At 49.7% G+C, this 22,843-nt stretch overlaps 1 protein-coding gene across 1 annotated transcript in view; it reads right to left on the bottom strand.

Annotated features, from left to right (window-relative positions):
- Window positions 1–726: 726 nt before the first annotated feature.
- Window positions 727–22,843, bottom strand: part of CYP46A1 (cytochrome P450 family 46 subfamily A member 1) — a 33,054-nt gene continuing 10,937 nt past the window's right edge. The window contains exons 4-15 of the mRNA XM_080809211.1: window positions 20,040–20,113; window positions 19,487–19,573; window positions 19,205–19,343; window positions 18,336–18,446; window positions 17,324–17,474; window positions 17,052–17,114; window positions 16,029–16,101; window positions 13,674–13,758; window positions 12,850–12,960; window positions 2,499–2,587; window positions 1,683–1,749; window positions 727–1,490 (exon numbers count right to left, since the gene is read on the bottom strand). Of these exons, the coding sequence (XP_080665337.1) occupies window positions 1,323–1,490; window positions 1,683–1,749; window positions 2,499–2,587; window positions 12,850–12,960; window positions 13,674–13,758; window positions 16,029–16,101; window positions 17,052–17,114; window positions 17,324–17,474; window positions 18,336–18,446; window positions 19,205–19,343; window positions 19,487–19,573; window positions 20,040–20,113 (1,218 nt within the window). The 3' untranslated portion in view covers window positions 727–1,322. The remainder of the gene's footprint in view (window positions 1,491–1,682; window positions 1,750–2,498; window positions 2,588–12,849; window positions 12,961–13,673; window positions 13,759–16,028; window positions 16,102–17,051; window positions 17,115–17,323; window positions 17,475–18,335; window positions 18,447–19,204; window positions 19,344–19,486; window positions 19,574–20,039; window positions 20,114–22,843) is intronic.

Raw genomic sequence — 22,843 nt, 5'->3', positions numbered from 1 at the left:
CCCAGATCCATGCCTTCCCTGGTGCAGAAAAGAGCCCTTTCCAGGGCAGGAACCCCAGGCAGCCGGCTTGGGCGTTTGGTTTTCTCTGCAGGAAAACATACTCCCATGTGCTGAAGGAGAAACTCAGGGGGTCCTTTTCCTTGGATGGGCCCAGAGGATACGGCTGGTCCAGTATTTACTGCCCCTCGGCCACCTCTAGGCCCTGGGGAGAAAAGAACGACGTCTTCACCCACCCTCCTCCCCCACTGTGGGAGTTCCCGTCTCGCCTCCTCCAAGCCGGGCAGGAGGGGAAGCGCTGTGCCAGAAGGTGCGGAGGAAGGTAGCAGGTGCAAGGCCAGGCATTCAGGTGCCCTGGTCCACCAAGCTGTCCCCAGGAGAGGTCCTGGGGGCTCTAGCCTGTGTGAGGCCCTCTGGGGTATCAGCACCTTGTTGGGAGTCGCCTAGACCTCACGGGCCCCAGGGCCCTGGACTCTGTCACTTCAAGCTCTCAAAACCCTGCCCATAATCCCAACCTCACACCACACACAGAAACATGGTCTTGCCTCCAACAAAGGGAATAGGTTTCTCCTGACACAGAAACCCCCTGGGCAGTCTTCTCCCAAGATGTCTGGGTTTAGCTGCGCGGTTAGCTTCCAGGCTGCATGAGCCCTCGGACTGGCCTCCACACTGCTCTCATTTACCAGATGAGCAACTGAGGCCAGAGTGCTCTGGCTGGGTTTCGCCATTCATTCATGCAGTCAACACATATTTATTGAGCATCGACTTGGCCAGGCCCGGGGGCAGGCTCAGAGACGAATCATACACAGACCTCGCCCATGAGGCGTTCACAGCCTGGCAGGGCGGCCGGTCACATCAAAGGACACTCACAATACAGTGTGGTCAGTGTGGTGTTAGAGGTAGCACAGGTGACCAAGGGAGCACAGAGTAGGAGGGGCCCCTGGCCCGGCCGGGGGGTGGCAGGGAGGGCTTCCTAGAGGAGGTGACACCTGAAGAGGGTTTTAGGAAGTGAGCAAGAGTTAGGGTGTGTGGCAGGGGGAGTGGCCTATGCAAAGAGGTTTGGGGTAGGAGACGGCACATCTGGGCAGCAGCTGGGAATTAGGCGGGGGCCAGTCCAGGAGGGGCGTGGAGTTAGCAGTGGACAGGGAGCTCTGGCAGGGGTGGGAGGTGTGAAGCAGGTAGTGGTTGGCGGGGGCCCACTGGGAGCCAGCGTGGAGGGTGCCCTTGAGGAAGGGGGCAGGGGAGCAGGGTGGGTGGCCATGGGGCTGCAGAGGAGCGTGGGTGTGGCGCCCTTGCCCGATGAGTCCCATCCACCCCAGGCCCACTCAGCAGGGCGGTGGGGGTGCGGGCTGCCAGCCCCGGGGCCGCAGAGTGCACAGCACGGGGTCCAGCGGCTTGAGCGTGGCCTGCTCCTGCAGCCCGTAGCGCTGCCCGGGCACCAGCCGGAACTCGAGCCTCTGCAGCAGCTTGGCCATGACCACCTTCACCTCCATCTGTGTGCGGAAGTGAGGACGGGCAGGAGGCCCGGGGCATGAGCGTGCAGCAGAGCCTGCAGCCGGCTGGCCCAGCCCCCCGACCCCCAGCCCAAGGGTCCCAGAGCAGGGCTCGGAAATGCCTCCTGGCCCGGGATGAGACAGCAGCCCTGAAGTCTGCTCCCGGCAGAAACCCCGGCCCTGGACTCCTACCTGAGCAAACTGCTGCCCGATGCAGGAGCGCGGTCCCAGAGAGAAGGGGAAGTAGGTGAACCTGGGCCTGCATGGAGAGAGCAGTCAGGAGGTGGCCGCCCAGTCGCAGCCCCACCCCAGCGGTGACAAACCCATCCCTCGCTGATGAATGGCTATGCACCACGGCTGGGTTGTGCATGCACTGAAAACATCAACAGCTGGCTCTGTCGGGCTCTGCATCAGCATTTTCTCATTCTAGCCTCCTCTGGAGCCTTCCAGAAGGAGTTGTTATTATCTCCGGTTCACAGAAGGAGGAACTAAAGAGCTTGCAATCCGATGGCACTTCTATGTTCAACCAGTCACATGTGCAGTTCTGGGCAGGGTCTGGGTCTGGATGCAGGTGGCCTGTCCCTGGACCCTGGCCACCCCCCCACCACCCCAACTGTAATTTCAGACATTCACCCCCATAGCGAGCTGCAGAGGGAGCCAACAGGATTCCCATTTCTCAGATAGGACCATCAAGGCAGGGGGAGGTATAGTCCCCTGGCGCCAATCACAGGGTTTCCCAGTACAGGGGATGGGTTATGAGCATGGGTTTTGAAACCAGTCTGAGCTGGCCTCAAACTGCAGCTCTGCAGCTCCTGGCTGTGCGCCCTTGTTCAAGTTACCTAACTTCTCTGTGCTGTGATTTCCTCTCCATAAAAGGGGGCAGAGCAGGGAATCCGACTCCCTCACAGTGATCTGAGAGGCTATGTGGGCTCAGGGGTCATTGGCAGTTCAGACCCGAGGTCCCTGGGCCACTCTTCTCCCACATGCACAGCTTGAAGAAAGACTTACTTGGGTGCTTTGGGGCTGAAGCGATCGGGGTTGAAAGTCAGTGGGTCCTCAAAGTACGTGTCCATCCGCCCCATGACATAGGTGCTAAACTGAGGGGAGAGGATCCAGCTGTCTCTGGTTCCAAACATGAGCACCCTCACACCTCCCCGACCCGCTGGGGCCACCCGATGGAGGGACCAGGAACACAGAAGGTCCCCCCCCCACTCTACACCACCCACACATGTGGGCCAGTGTGGGACTCCACCAGCATCTGGAAAGTGCCTCAGATGAAGGGAGGGGGCAGCCCAGGGTGCCAACAAGGGCCAGCTGGCTGCAGCATCCCATGCTTGGCCCCGTGCTGTGATGGGACTACAACTAGCCCTGTTTTACAGATGAGAAAGCTGAGGCTCAGAGAGAAAAGTTCCTGACTTGCCTGAAGTCACCTGGCCAAACTGAGATTCAAACTCAGGTCTGCTTCGAGAACATCTTTTTCAAGATCTCTGAGAGCCGTTATTCGGCACAAGGTTTGCATCTGGGGTTCAGGGGTGGGGGGGTGGGGAGGAGAGTGAGGCAGAGAACCCTCAGGTCCCCACCACGCTTTCAGTTGTCTCCCTACTGGGGTTAATGTTCCGTGGCCCCGACCTCCATGGGCCATATGTGCCCCCCATAACTTGGTCCCTGGGTCCCAACCTCTGCCTCATTACTCCTGCACAAAAGAGCTGCTTGAGCCCACTCTGTCCCCTGGTTCTCTGTGTTGAGAGTCCAAGGCAGGCAGGGTGAAGGGAGGGCCTGGAACGAAGCTCTGAAAAGTGAGGGGGAGCATGAGGTGGAGAGGGGGTCTGAGATCAGCAAAGAGCACCTACTGTGTGCTAGGGATTTGTACCAGACACGTGACATACGTCATTCTTTGACTCTTTTCAGCAAATTAGGACCCAGACATCATCATCCCCATCTTACAAGGAGGGCACTGAGGCCCAGAGATGACTCAGCCTGTCAGAGAGGGGCTGGGATTGGAGCCGGGGTCTGCCACTCAAGGCCCACATGCATGTACCCCTGCCCAGCCAGACACAGGGGGATTCTAAACCACCTCCTGGGTCACAGGCAGGTGGTACTCGTGCAGGGTTGTGCAGAAAAAAAGGGGGGGCAGATAAACAGAATAAAGAACACATATCAGGAAGCTCTGATAGATGCTGGAGAGGGTGTAGGAGAGTCCTGCGAAGTCCAGGTGAGGTGGAAGGGGGGAGGGGCTGCCTAATGGATAGAACCAGAGGCGTGTCACTTTCCTTTATAAATAAAATCAGATCATGTGCTGGGCTGAACTGTGTTCCCCCAAAAATCTTATGTTAAAGTCTTAACCTCAGAATGGGACACATAGTCTCCTTAAAGAGATACTCAAGTTATAATGAGGTCATTAGGGCGGACCCTACTCCTCTCTGGCTGGTGTCCTTAGAAGAAGAGGAGATTAGGACAGACACACACAAAAGAGGTCTTGGGAGGACCCTGTGGGAAGGTGGCATCTGCAAGTCAAGGAGAGAGGACTCAGGAGAAACCAATCCTGCCTTGAACTTGGACCCCCGGCCTCCAGAACTGTGAGAAAGGACATTTCCACTGCTAAGTGCCCATCTGTGGCGCTTTGTTCCGGCAGCCCCAGGAAACGAAACCAGATCCCTACCTCACACCATACACAAAATCAACTCCAAGTAGATAGGAACTTAACTTGCAAAAGAAAAATGTGAAATTGTTAGAAGACAATCTAAGCGACAATGCTGACCTCAGGATGGGGTCGGGGGTGGGGGGGTGCGTTCCCTAAGACAAAATAAGAGAAGGGACCACTACAAAACGAAGAACTTCAAATCATTGAAAACACTTTAGCAAAGAGAAGTCACAAAGCTAAAGACGAAATTTGGGACATACATACCTGACAAAGGATTAACATAAGAATTTTAAAAGAGAGCTCTGCCCAGGGATGAGACAACCCAGAAGAAGAAAAGGAGCCCAAGGCTGCAAACCTCACAGTAAGTGACCAGGAAAGTGGACATCAACACCACAGGGAAGTACCTTCCTTGCACTTACTCCATTGGCAAAAAAAAAAAAAAAAAAAAAAAAAAGGCAGCTGGGCCATACTAGGTGCTGGGGAGGATAAGGAACCACATCTGTGGGCATCCGGGTTGGCTCAGGTGCCCTGGAAATCACTTCAGCACTAGTTTACCAAGCTGACCATTTAGATATCCCACACCCCAGCCCTCCTGTCCCCGTCTGCCCCGTCCTCTGGTCACGTTGGCAGGAATGGTCACCAGCAGTGCTCAGGAGAGCAGGATGCCCGCTGACCCAGAATCGAGAACAGGGTGCTGGTCTACACACAGCAGAATATGATACAGCAGGGAACTGAAGGTCCGCAGTCACAAAGCAATCCTGGGACATACTACCGTGTGGGCACACACACACACACACACACATACACCATACACACATGCACGCATGCGCACGAAAGGTGAGGGTGATGGCAAAATTCAGAACAGTGATTGCTTCTGGAGGGCAGCTGGACAGTGACACATTTCTAGTTTGGGGGTGGGTTTCTGGGAGGTCACTGTGCATGAAGGGATGCCCGATGAGGGAATAAAAGAATGCATGTGTAAACAAAGAAACAAGTAGGGGCGCCTGGGTGGCTCAGTCAGTTGAGCATCTGAATCTTGATTCTGGCTCAGGTCATGATCTCAGGGTCGTGAGATTGAGCCCCGCTTGGGCTCTGTGCTCAGCATGGAGCCTGCTTAAGATTCTTCTCTCCCAGGCAAGATGGCAGAGGAGTAGTGGACTGACATGACATCCGGTTGCAGGAGTTCAGCTAGATAGTCATCAAACCAGTCTGAACACCTACAAACTCAACAGGAGATTGAAGAGAAGAGCGGCAATTCTAGGAACAGAAAGTCAACCACTTTTTGAAAGGTAAGATGTGCAGAGAAGTGAATCCAAAGCGACGGGAAGGTAGACCACGGGGGGAGGGGCCGTCTCCCAGCAAGCGGTGGGGCAACGGAGCACAAAATCAGAACTTTTAGAAGTCTGCTCCACTGAGGGACATCGCTCCGGAGGCTAGGTGGGGCTGGAGCCCTCGCAGGAGTGTGGTCTCAAGTCCTGCAGGGTCATAGAAGGATCAGGGCTGTCTGAGTGTAGCAGAGCTCCCAGGTAGCGGAGCAGGGAAGCCAACTACAGAGACGGAGCCAAGGAGTGAGCTCGCAGCTCGGGGTTGCCTTAAACCAAGATCCATGGCACAGTCGGGCCACTGCTCTTTGAGCTGGGACCCCACAAGTGGCACATCTGGGAGACTCACCTTCCTCCTCTGGAGGCAGGAATCTGCTGGGTTTGGAGACTCCAAACAGGGCTGTGTGCCAGAGACCGAAATGTTTGGTCTCAGGCCAGGAGAGCCCAGAGCGTGGCTGGAGACCAGGGAAATGGGAGTGATTGACCCCTTTTCTCTGAGGACGCACTGAGGTGTGGGGCCCTGAGCTCTTGGCTCCTCCAGCTGGAGAATGGGAGGCCTCGATCTTCATTCCTGTCCTCCAGAGCTCTATGGAAAGCTTTCAGGAAACAAAAGCTCCCAAGAGCGAACCCGAGCGGATTACTTAGCCCGGCCCCTGACAAGGGCGGTGCGATTCTGCCTCGGGCAAAGACATTTGAGAATCACTGCAACCTAGAAGATTAGCAAGAATATCCAGCCAAGACCAAGGTCATTGATCAGCGAGAACTGTGGAACTCCACAGCTCAGGGAAAGCAGCGCATAGAATTCATGGCTTTTTCCCCATGATCCTTTAGTCTTTCAAAGTTAAATTTTTTTAATTTTATTTTTTTCTTATTCTGATTTTTTAAAACTTTTCCTCTTTCCTCTTTTAACGTTTTTTAACTAGTTTATCTTAATAATACCTTTCTAAAAAATATTTTAAAGCCTTCATTATTATAGTCATATTTTATCTTTCATCGTATTTAACCTTATTTTTTGTATACATATAGGGTTATTTTTTCCTAAAAAATTTTGGGATACAATTTCTTCTAAAAGATCAAAATATACTCTAAATCTAGCACATGGCTTTATTCTAGTCTCCAGCCTGAGCACATTCTCTCCCCCTTTTTTTATCTTCTTTCTTTTTCCAACCAACTTATCTTATCAATTCCTTTTTTAGAATTTTTTTAAAATTTTCATCTTTATAGTCATATTCCATCCCTTCATTGTGTTTACCCTTATTTTCGTATACATATAACTGTTTCTTTCTTTAAAATTTTGGGAGGTAGTTTCTTCTAAAAGATCAAAATACACCGAAAATCAAGTGGGTAGCTCTGTTCTATTCACCAGTCTAATACACACACACACACACACACACACACATATATATATATGTATACATATAATTTTTTAAATTTCTTTTTACCCCCTTTGTTCTCCCCCCTGGTTTGGGGTCTCTTCTGATTTGGTTAGTGTACATTTTTCTGGGGTCTTTGCTACGCTTTTAGTGTTTTATTCTCTCATTCATATATTCTTATCTGGATAAAATGACAAGGCAGAAAAACTCACCACAAAAAAAAAAAAAAAAAAAAAAAAAAAGAACAAGAGGCAGTACCGAAGGCTAGGGACCTAATCAATACAGACATTGGTAATATGTCAGATCTAGAGTTCAGAATGATGATTCTCAAGGTGCTAGCAGGGCTCGAAAAAGGCATGGAGGATATTAGAGAAACCCTGTCTGGAGAAATAAAATTTCTTTCTGGAGAAATAAAAGAACTAAAATCTAACCAAGCTGAAATCAAAAAAGGAATTAATGAGGTGCAATAAAAAAATGGAAGCTCTTACTGCTAGGATAAATGACGCAGAAAAGAGAATTAGTGATCTAGAAAACCAAATGATGGGGAATAAAGAAGCTGAGCAAAAGAGAGACAAACAACTACTGGGCCAGAAGGGGAGAATTCTAGAGATAAGTGATACCATAAGACGAAACAATGTTAGAATAATTGGGATTCCAGAAGAAGAAGAAAGAGAGAGAGGGGTAGAAAGTATATTGGAGCAAATTATCATAGAGAATTTCCCTAATATGGCAAAGGGAACAAGCATCAAAATCCAGGAGGCATAGAGAACCCCCCTCAAAATCAATAAAAATAGGTCCACAACCCATCATCTAATAGTAAAACTTACTAGTCTCAGTGACAAAGAGAAAATCCTGAAAGCGGCTCAGGACAAGACGTCTGTAACATACAATGGTAGAAATATTAGATTGGCAGCACACTTATCCACAGAGACCTGGCAGGCTTCAAGGACTGACACGATATATTCAGAGCACTAAATGAGAAAAATATACAGCCTAGAATACTATATACAGCTAGGCTATCATTGAAAATAGGAGAGATAAAAAGCTTCCAGGACAAACAAAAATTAAAAGAATTTGGAAACACCAAACCAGCCCCAGGAAATACTGAAAGGGGTCCTCTAAGCAAAGAAAGAGCCTTAAAGAAGGAGATCAGAAAGGAACAGAGACAATATACAGTAACAGTCACCTTACAGGCACTGAATTCATATCTTTTAATAGTTACCCTGAATGTAAATGGGTTAAATGCCCCAATCAAAAGTCATAGGGTATCAGAATGGATTAAAAACAAACAAACAAACAAACAACCCATCAATATGCTGTCTACAAGAAACTCGTTTTAGACCCAAAGACACCTCCAGATTTAAAGTGAGGGGGCGGGAAACAATTTACCATGCTAATGGACATCAAAAGAAAGCTGGGGTGGCTATCCTTACATCAGATAAATTAGATTTTAAGCCAAAGACTATAATAAGAGATGAGGAAGGACACTATATCATACTCAAAGGGTCTGTCCAACAAGAAGCTCTAACAATCTTAAATATCTATGCCTCTAACAAGGGAGCAACCAACTATATAAACCAACTAATAACAAAATCAAAGAAACAAATTGACAATAATACAATAATAGTAGGGAACTTTAACACCCCTCATTGAAATGGACACATCATCCAAGCAAAAGATCAACAAGGAAACAAAGGCCTTAAATGACACACTGGACCAGATGGACATCACAGATATATTCAGAACATTTCATCCCAAAGCAACAGAATAAACATTCTTCTCTAGTGCACATGGAACATTCACCAGAATAGATCACATCCTGGGTCACAAATCAGGTCTCAAACAGTACCAAAAGATTGGGATCATTCCCTGCATATTTTCAGACCACAATGCTCTGAAGCTAGAATTCAACCACAAGAGGAAAGTTGGAAAGAACTCAAATACATGGAGGCTAAAGAGCATCCTAATAAGAATGAATGGGTCAACCAGGAAATTAAAGAATTGAAAAAATTCATGGAAACAAATGATAGTGAAAACACAACGGTTCAAAATCTGTGGGACAGAGCAAAGGTGGTCCTGAAAGGAAAGTATATAGCCATACAAGCCTTTCTCAAGAAACAAGAAAGTTCTCAAGTACACAACCTAACCCTACACCTATAGGAGCTGGAGGAAGAACAGCAGAGAAAGCCTAAACCCAGGAGGAGAAGAGAAACCATAAAGATAAGAGCAGAAATCAATGAAATAGAAACCAAAAGAACAGTAGAACAAATAAATGAAACTAGGAGCTGCTTCTTTGAAAGAATTAATAAGATTGGTAAACCCCTGGCCAGACTTATCAAAAAGAAAAGAGAAAGGACCCAAACTAATAAAATCATGAGTGAAAGAGGAGAGATCACAACCAACACCAAAGAAATACAAACAATTATAAGAAAATATTATGAGCAATACTACACCAGCAAATTAGACAATCTGGAAGAAATGGATGCATTCCTAGAGACCTGTAAACTACCAAAACTGAACCAGGAAGAAATAGAAAACCTGAACAGACCCATAACCAGTAAGGAGATTGAAGCAGTCACCAAAAATCTCCCAAAAACAAGAGCCCAGGACCAGACATCTTCCCAGGGGAATATTACCAAACATTTAAAAAAGAACTAATACCTATTCTCCTGAAACTGTTCCAAAAAATAGAAATGGAAAGAAAACTTCCAAACTCATTTTATGAGGCCATCATTACCTTGATCCCAAAAGCAGACAAAGACCCCATCAAAATGGAGAATTACAGACCAATATCCTTGATGAACACAGATGCAAAAATTCTCACCAAAATACTAACCAATAGGATCCAACAGTATGTTGAAAGGATTATTCACCACGACCAAGTGGGATTTATTCCTGGGCTGCAACGTTAGTTCAACATCTGCAAATCAATCAATGTGATACAATGCATTAATAAAAGAAAGAACAAGAACCATATGATACTCCCAATAGATGCTGAAAAAGCATTTGACAAAGTACAGCATCGTTTCTTGATCAAAACTCTTCAAAGTGTAGGGATAGAGGGTACATGCCTCAATATCATCAAAGCCATCTATGAAAAACCCACAGCGAATATCATTCTCGATAGGGATAAACTGAGAGCTTTCCCCCTAAGATCAGGAACACGGCAGGGATGTCCATTATCACCACTGCTATTCAACATAGTACTAGAAGTCCTAGCCTCAGCAATCAGACAACAAAAAGAAATTAAAGGCATCCGAATCAACAAAGAAGAAGTCAAACTCTCACTCTTTGCAAATGATATGATACTTCATGTGGAAAACTCGAAAGATTCCACTCCAAAACTGCTAGAACTGATACCGGAATTCAGTAAAGTGTCAGGATATAAAATCAATGCACTAAAATAAGTTGCATTTCTATACATCAACAACAAGAGAGAAGAAAGAGAAATTAAAGAGTTGATCCCATTTACAATTGCACTGAAAACCATAAGATACCTAGGAATAAACCTAACCAAAGAGGCAAAGAATCTGTACTCAGAAAACTATAAAGTACTCATGAAAGAAATTGAGAAAGACACAAAGAAATGGAAAAATGTTCCATGCTCATGGATTGGAAGAACAAATATTGTGAAAATGTCCATGCTACCTAAAGCAATCTACACATTTAATGCAATCCCTATCAAAATACCATCAATTTTTTTCAAAGAAATGGAACAAATAATACTAAAATTTATATGGAACCAGAAAAGACCATGAATAGCCAGAGGAATGTTGAAAAAGAAAGCCAAAGTTGGCGGCATCACAATTCCAGACTTCAAGCTCTATTACAAAGCAAATATCATTCTCATCAGCATCAAGACAGTATGGTACTGGCCCAAAAACAGACATATAGATCAACGGAACAGAATAGAGAGCCCAGAAATAGACCCTCAACTTTATGGTCGACTAATCTTTGACAAAACAGGAAAGAATGTCCAATGGAAAAAAGACAGTCTCTTCAACAAATGGTGTTGGGAAAATTGGATAGCCACATGCAGAAGAATGAAACGGGACCATTTCCTTACACCACACACAAAAATAGACTCAAAATGGATGAAAGACCTCAATGTGAGATAGGAATCCATCAAAATCCTTGAGGAGAACACAGGCAGCAACCTCTTTGACCTCAGCTGCAATAGCTTCTTCCTAGAGACATCGCCAAAGGCAAGGGAAGCAAGGGCAAAAATGAACTACTGGGACTTCATCAAGATCAAAAGCTTTTGCACAGCAAAGGAAACAATCCACAAAACCAAAAGACAGCTGACAGAAAGGGAGAAGATATTTGCAAATGACATATCAGATAAAGGGCAAGTATCCAAAATATATAAAGAATTTATCAAACTCGGGGCGCCTGGGTGGCTCAGTGGTTAAAGCCGCTGCCTTCGGCTCAGGTCATGATCCCAGCGTCCTGGGATCGAGCCCCGCATCGGGCTCTCTGCTCGGCAGGGAGCCTGCTTCCTCCCTTCTCTCTCTGCCTGCCTCTCTGCCTACTTGTGATCTGTCTGTCAAATAAATAAATAAAATTAAAAAAAAAAAAAAAAGAATTTATCAAACTCAACACCCAAAGAACAAATAATCCAATCAAGAAATGGGCAGAGGATATGAACAGACAGTTATGCAAAGAAGACATCCAGATGGCCAACAGACACATGAAAAAATGCTCCACATCACTCAGCATCAGGGAAATACAAATCAAAACCACAATGAGATACCACCTCACACCAGTCAGAATGGCTAAAATTAACAAGTCAGGAAACGACAGATGCTGGCGAGGATGCGGAGAGAGGGGAACCCTCCTACACTGTTGGCAGGAATGCAAGCTGTTGCAGCCACTCTGGAAAACAGCATGTAGGCTCCTCAAATAGTTGAAAATAGAGCTACCCTATGACCCAGCAATCGCACTACTGGGTATTTACCCTAAAGATACAAATGTAGTGATCTGAAGGGGCATGTGCACCTGAATGTTCATATCAGCAATGTCCACAATAGCCAAACTATGGAAAGAACCTAGATGTCCATCAACAGATGAATGGATACAGAAGATGTGGTATATATATATACACACACACAATGGAATACTATGCAGCCATCAAAAGAAATGAAATCTTGTCATTTGCAACAACATGGATGGAACTAGAGGGTATTATGCTGAGCGAAATAAGTCAATTGGAGAAAGACAATTATCATATGATCTCCCTGATACGAGGAATCTGAGAGGCAGTGTGGGGGGTTTTGGAGGTAGGGAAAGAAAAAATGAAACAAGATGGGATCAGGAGAGAGACAAACCATAAGAGACTCTTAATGTCACAAAACAAACTGAGGGTTGCCAGGGGGAGGGGGATCAGGAGAGGGGGGTGGGGTGATGGACATTGGGGAGGGTATGGGAAATGGTGAGTGCTGTGAGGTGTGTAAGCCTGATGATTCACAGACCTGTACCCCTGGGGCTAATAATACATTATACGTTAATAAAAATAATTAATAAATAAGTTTTAAAAAAATAAGGGCAAAATGCTGTAACTGAAAAAAAAAAAGATTCTTCTCTCCCTCTGCCTCTGCCCCTCCGTGCCCCTCCACTCGCACTCTCGTGCTTGCTCTCTAAAGAACAAAAAACGAAAAACAAACAAGTAAAGGAGAGGAGGGGGAAAAGTCACCTCCATGGGAGAAGGGGTGGTGGAGGAGAGAGAGAAGGAACCGGATGGCCTGGGGTCAGCTGTGAAACTGGGCACAGCTTGTATCTGTCCCTGGCCGGCTATGTGACCTCAGGAACGTGACCTAACCTCTCTAAGCCTCAGTGTCCTCAGATGTAAACAAGGTGCCTCCCTTCCAGAATCATCCGCTATAACCTTACACTGGACCGTGTGAAAGGGAAGAAAGACCTCACATGGTTATAGTGCAGCTTGAATGAGAACGCCCAGTGGTGACAATGGGGCCACGGACATCCCGACCTCAGAGCTGGGGCAGGCAGGGAGGGCCCCCACACACCAGGAGTGGAGTGTTGCCAGGCACTCTGACCCCATCAATCAAGGTCTCCTCCTCCAGCAGGCGAAAGGTGCCCCACGCTGGCGGGTACAGCCTCAGCGACTCTTTGAGAACCTACAGAAGCCACACGGGGAGACAAGGAAGAGAAGTCAGGAGATCCCCCCAGATCGTGCTAGTGGCATGCCCCGGACCCACCTTTGCTCCCACTCCCAGGGCTGAATATGCACCCACGTCCAGGACTGGGTCCCAGACCCCTGCAAAGTTAGCCTCAGCTTCTTGTCCAACCCCTCTTGTCACAGGAGAAACTGACACCCAAAAGGAGAAGGGAGTTGGGCAGAACCCCTGTGGCGGAGCCTGGACCAGGACCCAGGCCTTCCCTCTGAACCAGGGCACCACCATCCCAGAGGGGCCCTCCCTGAGCTCAAGCCAGGCCTCCTGCTGTGCTCTGTTGGGGAGGGGTGGGGGCCGCTGAGTCTGGCCCCTGGAGGCCGGCGTGAGGCTCCTGGAAGTGCCCGGCCTAGCTGGGACGTGCAAACAGTGTCATTGCATCGAGGGCTGCCTCCCCACCTAGGCTGCGCACCGGAGTCACCTGGGAGGCCTTTACAAAGGCTGCGGCCCCTCCTGACCCACCTCCGCCTGCCCCAGTGACTCTGATGTCATTGGTCCATGGCAACTCTGGTCATGGGAATTTTTTTTTTTTAATCTCCTGGGACATTCTCACGTGCGGTGAAGTTAGAGAACACCCGTATGAAAGGGTTCCAGGTGCAGAAGGCCTGGCTTGACGAACCACCCCCAAGTGCCCAGAAGCTTCTCTCCCGCCCCCACACCTGGGACAGGTACTGCAGTCTCCCGAGGTCGTCACAGTCAAGGTGCCTCTTAGAACCGATGACTTCGTCCACCTCCGCCTGCAGCCTGTTGGGGCAGATGAAGACAAGCTCGTCCCCAAGGAGAGGTCCCCCCACCCCGCCTAGTTTTAGGAAGGGGTGGGTGGAGGGGAGCAAGAAGTGAGCCTCCTGGGACAGGCCATCGCGTGCCCGCACGCACGTATACACGCACGCACAGTCCGCCCTATTGTTGAAGACATCCAGGAACCACCACGTCCCAACCGAGACGCCTGAGCAGTTGGCAGCTGTGTTCCAGGGCCTGCACGGACTCCCCCTTCGTGCTTGCTGCTTGGAACTGGCGGCAGAAAACAAACGCACCACCGATCCAGCTCTCTGCACCGAGCAGCCTGTCTCAGCCTGGCTCGTAGCCGCCGACAGCTGGAAACAGAATGAGCAGTGCGGGGATGCTGGCTGAGTAATGACGGGTACCGTTAGAAGAATATGCAGCACCAAGAGTGGGTTTGGACCACGTCACACCCACGAGGAGGGCAGAAAAGAGCACGTGTTAGCAAAGGACGTGGAGAAATCAGAACTTTGTGCACTGTCCGTGGGAGTGGAACCCGCTGCAGGTGTGTATGGAAAATGGGATGGCGGTTCCTCCAAACAGGAAAGGTAGAATTACCATATGCTCCAGCAGTGCCATTCTGGGTGTGCGTGCCCCCACATAGAAAGTAGGGGCTCGTAGATACTTGTACACCCAAGTTCATGGCTGCATTAGTCACAGTAGCCGAAGGGCGGAAGCAACCCCAGGGTCCATCACCAGATGAATGGACCAGCAAAATGTGGTCTGTCCATGGGTTGCCCGGGTGGCTCAGTCATCCAAGCATCTGCCTCCGGCTCAGGTCTTGACCCGGGGCCCCGGATCGAATCCCATGTCCTGCTCCCTGCTAAGTGAGGAGTCTGCTTCTCCCTTCCCTCTGTCCCGCCCCCTGCTCCTTCACTCTCAAATAAAAAAAAATCTTTTTTAAAAATGTGGTCTATCCATACGATGTAATATTATTCAGTCTTAAAAGAGAGGGAAGTTCTGACACCTGCTAAAACAAAGGCGGACCTTGAAGACATTATCCTAAGTGAGATAAGCCAGCCAAAAATGTCCGTTACTGTGTGATTCCTGTATGAGGTCCCCAGAGGAGTTAAATTCACAGAGACAGAGAGTAGAATGGGGCCAGGGGCTGAGGGGATTGGGAAGCTAGTGTTTACTGGAGACAGTGTCAGTTGCAACAAATGAGAAAGTTCTGGAAATAGTGGTGATAATTGCACGGTAATGGGAATGTGCTTAATGCCGCTGAACTATGCCCTTAAAAAATTACAATGTCCAATTTTATGCATGTGTCTGTGTGTTTGTTTATATACACAATATAAAAGAGTGGATTTGGGAGAAGAGTTTATAATGAATACTGTGGGGCGATGTGATAAAACACATGGTGAAATTCAGTAGCTAGTTGTGACCTGCCTCCAGAGGTTGGGGCACTGTGGGTAAAATAATAATAATAACGGTAATTATTATTAGTAGTATTAGTAGTATAACTTTTCTGCTTTTTCCAAATGTTTACAAAGAGCATATTAGTATTACAGATACAGTTAAAACCCTAACCAACCACTTTATCCTCACAAGCGATCATTCACATCTGCCCTTGGACACTGCCAATTAACAACTGTAATCAAGGCTCTCCCCGCGTCTAGGGCTCCCACCCCCAAGCCTATCAGGGTTTTCAGAGTTGCTTTCACATTGGCGCAGTTGGTCTGCACAACTGTTTGCATTTAAGGAAACCAATGGCCCAGCTCAAAGGCCATCTCCAGGCACCCTCCTTTGTCTTGCAAGTTGAATATAAGCCCTTCCTCAATGCTGAGTTGGGAATTCTGTTCAGTTCTCAGTGCCAGCCCCTGGCCAGGCACTGAGCACGGTGTGGAGAGGGAAAGAGCCATGATCCCTGATTTTTTGGAGCTTTAATTTCATGACTGAAATAGACTCAAAGCAAACCGGCCCAGGAGAAAAAGACACTCATGAGCTGGGAGGAAACTAGGAGGGGAAAACATAGAATGGCAACTTTAGGGGTGTGAGACGGCTTCTGCGGGGCTGGACGGGGAGTTCTCCAAGAGAAAAGCAAGGAGAGGAGCTTTGAGAAGAGGGACTGGCGTGTGCAAAGGCCCTGGGGTAAAGAGAAGCAGAACACACTGGAGGAGGCTCCGTGGTGGGAGGCTGGAGCTGTTGGTCTTCTAGGAACAAGACATCAGTGAATCCCTTCACCAGCTTTAAGGGGAGCCACTACCTGACCCCCAAATCTCCCCATTCCATACCTTGCCAGGATTTCAGGCTGGCGGGACAGCTCCATCACCGTGAATGCCAAGTGATTGGCAGAGGTCTCATGGCCTGTGGGAAAGGAGAGCAGCAGTTCCACATGGGGCTACCGGGCTGCTGCTGGCCCGGCCCACCCGCCTCTGAGACCCTGAGCACACGGTGACAGTTCAGGTCCTCACTTCTGCCCCCTGCATCTGCGCTGCATGTACAGATAGGCAGGAGGGAGGCTGCCCACCCGCAGTGCCAGCCAGTGTAGTCCAATAAATGGCATCTGCTCCCAGGCCTCTGGTCTTTATACCCTAAAAGCTCCTTCTGGGTCACCTGCGTGGTTCAGTAGGTTAAGCGTCTGCCTTTGGCTCAGGTCATGATCCCAGGGTCCTGGGATCGAGCCCCATGTTGGGTTCTCTGCTCAGTGGGGAGCCTGCTTCCCCCTTTCCCTCTGCTGCTCCCCCTGCTTGTGCTTTCTCTCTCTCTCTCTCAAATAAATAAGATATTTTATGATGAGCAAAGGAATGAAGTTGCCTGGCACATCTTTTTATGCTGGTCTAAGGAAGGCCTCCCCACAAATTCTGAGTGGGGCGGAGCCTTGAGTTCACATGGCCAAGCTCTCCTGCCAATAGGCAGCTTCACGTGGTGCCTGGGTGGCTCAGTCATTAAGCATCTGCCTTCAGCTCGGGTCATGATCCTGAGCAGGGAGCCTGCTTGTCCCTCTCCCTCTCCCACTGCTTGTGTTCCCTCTCTCACTGCGTCTCTCTCTGTCAAAAAAAAAAAAAAAAAAAAGGCAGCTTCACGACCCCTCACGGTGGCCAGCTCCATCACCAGGTCAGCAGCCACCGAGAAGGCCTCCTGGACCTCCCTGAGCAGAGAGAGGACTTCTGCTCCCCTATCCCAGCCCCTCACTTCTGCATCTGAACTCTGCGTAGACAGCCTGAAAAATCGCCCCAAGTCAGGGTTTAGGGGATGCCTGGTTCCCACCATTCCTGCAAAGTCCTGAGCCTTTGGCCACCCCTGGAGGTACAGACCAGCAATGAAGAAGGTGACGAAGTTGTCCAGCAGGATCTCATCGTCCTGGGCCCCCTCTTCGGCTGAAAGGCAAGGAGGGTCTCAGGGCCCAGCAGCAGACACCCACTACACACATACCCCTCGCTCCCTCTCCCTGCCGCTGAGCAAGGAAGCCAACGCCCTTCTCCCCGAAAGTCAGATAGAGACACTGGGAGTCAAGTGTGATCAGCCACCGTGGTGGGGGCACCCCTGCCGCCCGGCCCTCCCCAGGTCCATGCGGGACCCCTCGAACCTTTGAGGATCTGTGTGAGGATGTCGGCAGGTACTTCCTCCCCCCTCTTCAGGGCCTCCCGGCGGCGCTGGACCCAGTCCTTGCCAACCTGGCGCAGAAAGCGAATGCTCTCCCGGGTCTCGCGGAGCTGCTTCCACTTCCCTGGCATAAACTGAACAGGGGCTCCGACTCAGGACGCCGGCCGAGCACACGCGTCCGCCTCTCCCCCTCCCCCAACTCTGCAACGACTTTGGAAACCCACCACGGCACTGGCAACCTGGGAGGTGGGAAGATTGCGAGAAAATCCTAGAAAAGAGGAAGCCGCCAAGGAGACTTGACCAACGTGGCAGGCTGAGCCCAAGCATCGGCTTCCCCTTCCTGTACCAAATCCCTAGATATGATGGGAAAGATGCCTGGAAAATAAGAAGGGATCCCCGAAGGATGGAGGCAGCTAGGACTGCGAGGAAGGAGGAAGCCACAGCCAGAGGGGAGTAGGTGGAATCAACAGCAGAAAAGATGGGGTGGCATCAGGGGACCCCCAGCTCAGAGGCTGAAGTCCCAGGGAGCAGGAAGAGGCCCTGGGCACCTGTCTGAGGATCAACTCAAGTACCACCTTTCTCCTTCTTCCTCTTTCATGCCTGGAACAAGGCAGTGATAGCTGGAGCGGCAGCAGCCATCTTATAACAATGAGTTGATGTGCTGGAGACAGTGGAACGGAAAGACAAAACATTCCAGGACCATCAGACACTGTGTCGCTGTCACAGCCATCCTCAATGGCCTGCTTCAGGATGATTTTACATGAGAGAAAGATTAACTCCTTAATCTTTACTAACTAATCTTTACTAACTCCTTTACTTAAACCACTTTACTTTTGATTCTCTGCGTTAGGAGATGTACGCAAATCCTAACAGATTCACTTCGCTCATACCAGTGCTCAAAACCCATTCTGGAAAAAGGTCACTGGAGGAGGTGCTCCAGCAAACTAGGACGCCAGTTCTGGTGGCTGGTCACCGGAGGGGGGTGCAGGCAGTACCTTCGCCAGAGTGTTTCGAGATGCAGAAATCCCCTCCAGGATCAGTTTCACCTTCAGGGACAGAGGCTTCTGGGCACCCAGCAGCATGCCTGTCTCCATCCCAAAAGCTGCCTGGGGGAGAGAGAAGGGCGAGGTCATCCCTGGGTTGGTGGGAAGACTTGAAAACCCAGGGCAGAACCTGGCACTGCTCAGCTAGAGAGACCCAGGCCCCAGGGCTAAGGGTTTATGTGCATCATGTCATCAACTCCTTACGATGACCCACAATGGTTCCAACCCCCTGGAAGGCAGTGAGGACCACGTGGCACACAGGAGCCACTCCACAAACCTTGGTTTCCCTTCTTGACAAGATGCATTTCCCCAGAAATGCAGCCTTCCTTGGTGTCCCTTCTATACCCAGCCTCCCAGTGAATTACCGAGTGACAATGACCCTTCCCTCACCATCTGCGCTCCAGCTGCCTGAGCTGCCCTTACCTGGGCGGCGGGGGCGGGGGGGGGGGCGGCGGGTACTGGGCCACTGCTGAGCCTGCCAGGGTGCAGAGCCAAGCCAGACCCAGGGCAGGCACTGAGTGGGAGGTAGGCTTTGGGCTGGGAGGCAAGCAGACGTGAGAGCCAGTCCAGCTTCTGCCACTGACCAGACAGAGGCCAGTCCCCACACCTCTCAGGGTCCCCTCGCAGAGAATGAGTTAGCAGGTGTGGTCTCGTGAGAGTGCATGTTGAATATTCAAGGAGATATGAAGCTCCCCACCCAGAGCAGGGGCTGACTGGTGGAGGAGGTGGGCGGGGGAATGCCAGGAAAGGGAAGAGGGAGAGAAGAGCAGCCCCCGACCCATGTCGGACCCCGCTCCCGTGGCCCACCAGCCTCCCATCACCTTGGCCAGGATGTCCATGGTGGTGCAGGTCAGCATATCCTGCATGGACACCGGGGTCTGCCCGTCTGCCTTGGCCTCCAGAATCTCCACCAGCTGCTCGGCTTTCTCGTTGAACGTTTCCATCAAGCTGACCAAGGAGCTGGGGGAACAGCATCCGTTGAAGGAGCCAAGAAATCGGAAACCACTCAAATATGTCTACCGACTGATGAATGGATAAGCAGAATGTGGTAGGGTGTGGTTTCCCACCCCCTTCCCAAAGCCCGCCACCTTGGAGACACTCACCTGCGGCTGAAGGCCAAGTCCATGACCCGGCGCTGTTTGTGCCAGCGCTCATAGTCACATTCCGACACCAAGCCTTGGCCAAAGAGTCTGCCGGAGACAAACATCTGACATGAGAAATGGGGAGGGAAGGGGGTCTGATGGCTTCATGGGGACAGGATCGCCTTTCAGGATGATGGAAATGTTCTGGAACTACACAGTGGTGATGGTTACGCCATATTGTGAATGGACCAAATGCCACAGAATTGTAACTCCAAGGTGGTTAAAATGATGACTTTTGTGAATTTTACCACAACAAAAAATAAATAAGAAATGGGATGGTTGTGTGCCCCAAACTTGCAACCCCCCACCTTCCCATCCGCTATCCAGAGGGGAAAGAGGAGAAGGAAGGTGACAATGACAAGAGCGGTGGCCACTATTTATGGGGCACCTCTTGTGTGTCTGGTAGCCAGGGCTCGGGCCTTCATGCTATGCCCCACGCCCTGGGCCCGGCAGCCCCCCTGCCTGTCACCAGAGGATTTCCCGTCCTCTCCCCCAGCCTCTCCTCACGCCTTACCTCTCACCAAACACAGTCTGGATTGCGTGGTACATCTTGGAGTCCTTGTTGTACTTGGTGGACATCAGGAACTTCTAAACATCCGCAAAAAGCCAACATAAGCTCGTGCACCCATGAGAGGCTACAAAGGACTCAGCAGTTTTCTGGACTCTTGTAAAACAATGCCCCAGCAGTCACCATTACCTGAGTCCCAGCTGTGGCGTGAGGACTTTGTCCAGCACCATCTCACCTAGCCCTCCAGAAACCCTGCCTTCCAGCCACAGCATCTTGTTTGGGGATGAGGAAAGCCTGGCATAGAGGGGTGCAGTGATATTCCTGTGGCCACACAGCGAGAGTGTGGGGGTGGGTGGTCCTCAATTCTGTGCCCACACGGACCTCACACCACACCGTCTTCCAAAGCAGTGAGAACCAGAGTGGGGAAGGGGAAAAGCTCAAAGGGAGGACTTCTGGGACACAGGAGAGACCCTCGGCATAGATTCAGTATTGTTAGTGCCAACCTAGGCATGGAAGTCAAGGAAGGCTTCCTGGAGGAAGGATCTCAACTTGCCTCACTGCAAGCTGGATGATAATAATAAAAACACTGGCTGACAGCTCTTGAGCTAGTACAGCCAAGGGGTTAACAGCTCAGGCTTGAATTTGGAGTCAGCTGGCTTGAATTTGGACCCAGGCTCAGCATCTTGGCTCCACCACTTGCTAACTCTATGACCACAGGCAAGTTACTCATCTCCTCTGCCCTCAGCTTCCTCATCTCCCCTGATGGGGTAAGAAGAGTGCCTGCCTGGGAAGGTTGCTGTGAAGAGTAAATTCACTCTGCATGAAAAGTCCGAGAGCACTGGGACACAGCAGCTGCTCCATAAAGGTCAAAGCCACCCCAGCATCCTATAGCTCACTTACTGCACAGTCAGCCCGAAGATGTAGGTGCTATTTTTATGCTCATCTTACATATGATGAAGAAACTGAGATTTAAAATGCCTGAGGTCACACACATGGTGAATGACGGACCTAGGATTTGAATCCAGGCAGTTTGCCATGGGAGAGAGGAAAGAGAAGGCTGTGATCCAGGCAGAGAAAGCCCAGGCCACATGCTGCCTTCAGGCAGAGGGAGAAGTGGGGAGCGGCAGCAGGGGGCTGGGTCCCAGAGGTCTGCCTTATGGCTCACTGAGCTTTATCCCGTGGGCACTGGAAAGCAGCAAGGCGATATCTCTACTCTACATTAATCCAGGGACTGCTGGTATCTGGGAGCTGAGCCCAGGGGGGTGTAATATCAATTTTTCAGGGAAAGAAAACCCCCAAAGTGGCTGACTTTGGATCATGAGCCATATCCTGAGAACCCCAGCCCCACCCAACCACTGTCACTTACAAACCAACTTTTGTCACTACCCACTCCTACAGGTTCCATCCCTATGACAATAAAGGCTCAACTCCCAGGTCCCTCTCAAACATCCCTAAATAACCCAAGGTCTGTGCTAACCCCCCAACCTAAACTGAGGAATCTCCACACTGAGGGATAGCGGCCTCAACACAGGATCCAGTCATGTGTCCCCATAGTCGGGGGTCCCCATGTCTGCTGTCCCTGGGGCTGGGGATCCTTTGAAGGCCAGTGAGCTAGGTTCTGGGACATGAGGGGTGAATGGGGCACCCTCAGCCCCTTTGCTGCCTCCTCTGAGTGTCCATACTGACAGCACTTACTGCATATTAAGGGATAACTGCTGGGAACTGACCTCTTGCCATACGCAAAAAAAAAAAAAATTTTTTTTAAGGCAAAATGCATAGAAATGTCTGTTTTCAGACAATAGACAACAGGACGTGCAGGATTGTGAACCCTAAGAGAAGGAAAAGCAAAAAAAAAAAAAAAAAAAAAAAAAAAAAAAAAGATGTGAGCCTTACAACCTAAGAGTACTCCAACTTTGTATAATTTCGGGATAAAGGCACTAAAATATAAAACTGAAGTATAGCCCAGCAGGCTTTCCAAGTTGATAAGACAGAAATCAGAATCCAGACAAGCCAAAGGAGGCTAGGATTTATACGACAGAGCACCCGAGGGAAGGGAACGATACATAGGAAGAGCTCCTGTGCAGGAATCTGCACAGGGATCCCCTACATCTTTGGATGAATGATCCATACATGCATATAGTGAACACAAGACTGAGTTCAAAACAACTTCCAGGAAAAGGAGAAATATGGAGTAACTACAGGCTAAACTATTCTCAGAGCTTACACAGCCCAAGAACTGTTCAAGTTCCCAAAGGCTAGTGTTAAATCTCAAACATAAGGCCTTTAGGGGCACCTGGGTGGCTCAGTGGGTTAAGGCCTCTGCCTTTGGCTCGGGTCATGATCCCAGGGTCCTGGGATCGAGCCCCACATCGGGCTCTCTGCCCAGCAGGGAGCCTGCTTCCTTTCCTCTCTCTCTGCCTGCCTCTCGGCCTACTTGTGATCTCTGTCTGTCAAATAAATAAATAAAATATTTAAAAAAAAAACATAAGGCCTTTATGTGGTCCCCAGTAGAGTCATTCCTTAGTAGTGGGGCTAAACTTGCCCTAGAGTAAAACTTAACCCTAGACCAACCCTACAAAAGCCTGAAGACAAACCTGAAAAGGATCAAACTAATCCACAGATAACTTCACTATCTGCCAGGATGAATTCTAGCACCCCTTAAAGGAATGAAACAGGAGTGCCTGGGTGGCTCAGTTGTTAAGTGTCTGCCTTTGGCTCAGGTCATGATCCAGGGTCCTGGGATCAAGCCCTGCATTGGGCATCCTGCTCAGCAGGAAGCATGTTTCTCCCTCTCTCACTCCCCCTGCTTG

This window comes from Martes martes (assembly GCF_963455335.1).
Source record: "Martes martes genome assembly, chromosome: 7".
Classification (NCBI taxonomy): domain Eukaryota; kingdom Metazoa; phylum Chordata; class Mammalia; order Carnivora; family Mustelidae; genus Martes; species Martes martes.
The sequence above is the reverse complement of the archived record's forward strand: the minus strand, read 5'-3'. Positions and strand labels throughout refer to the sequence as shown.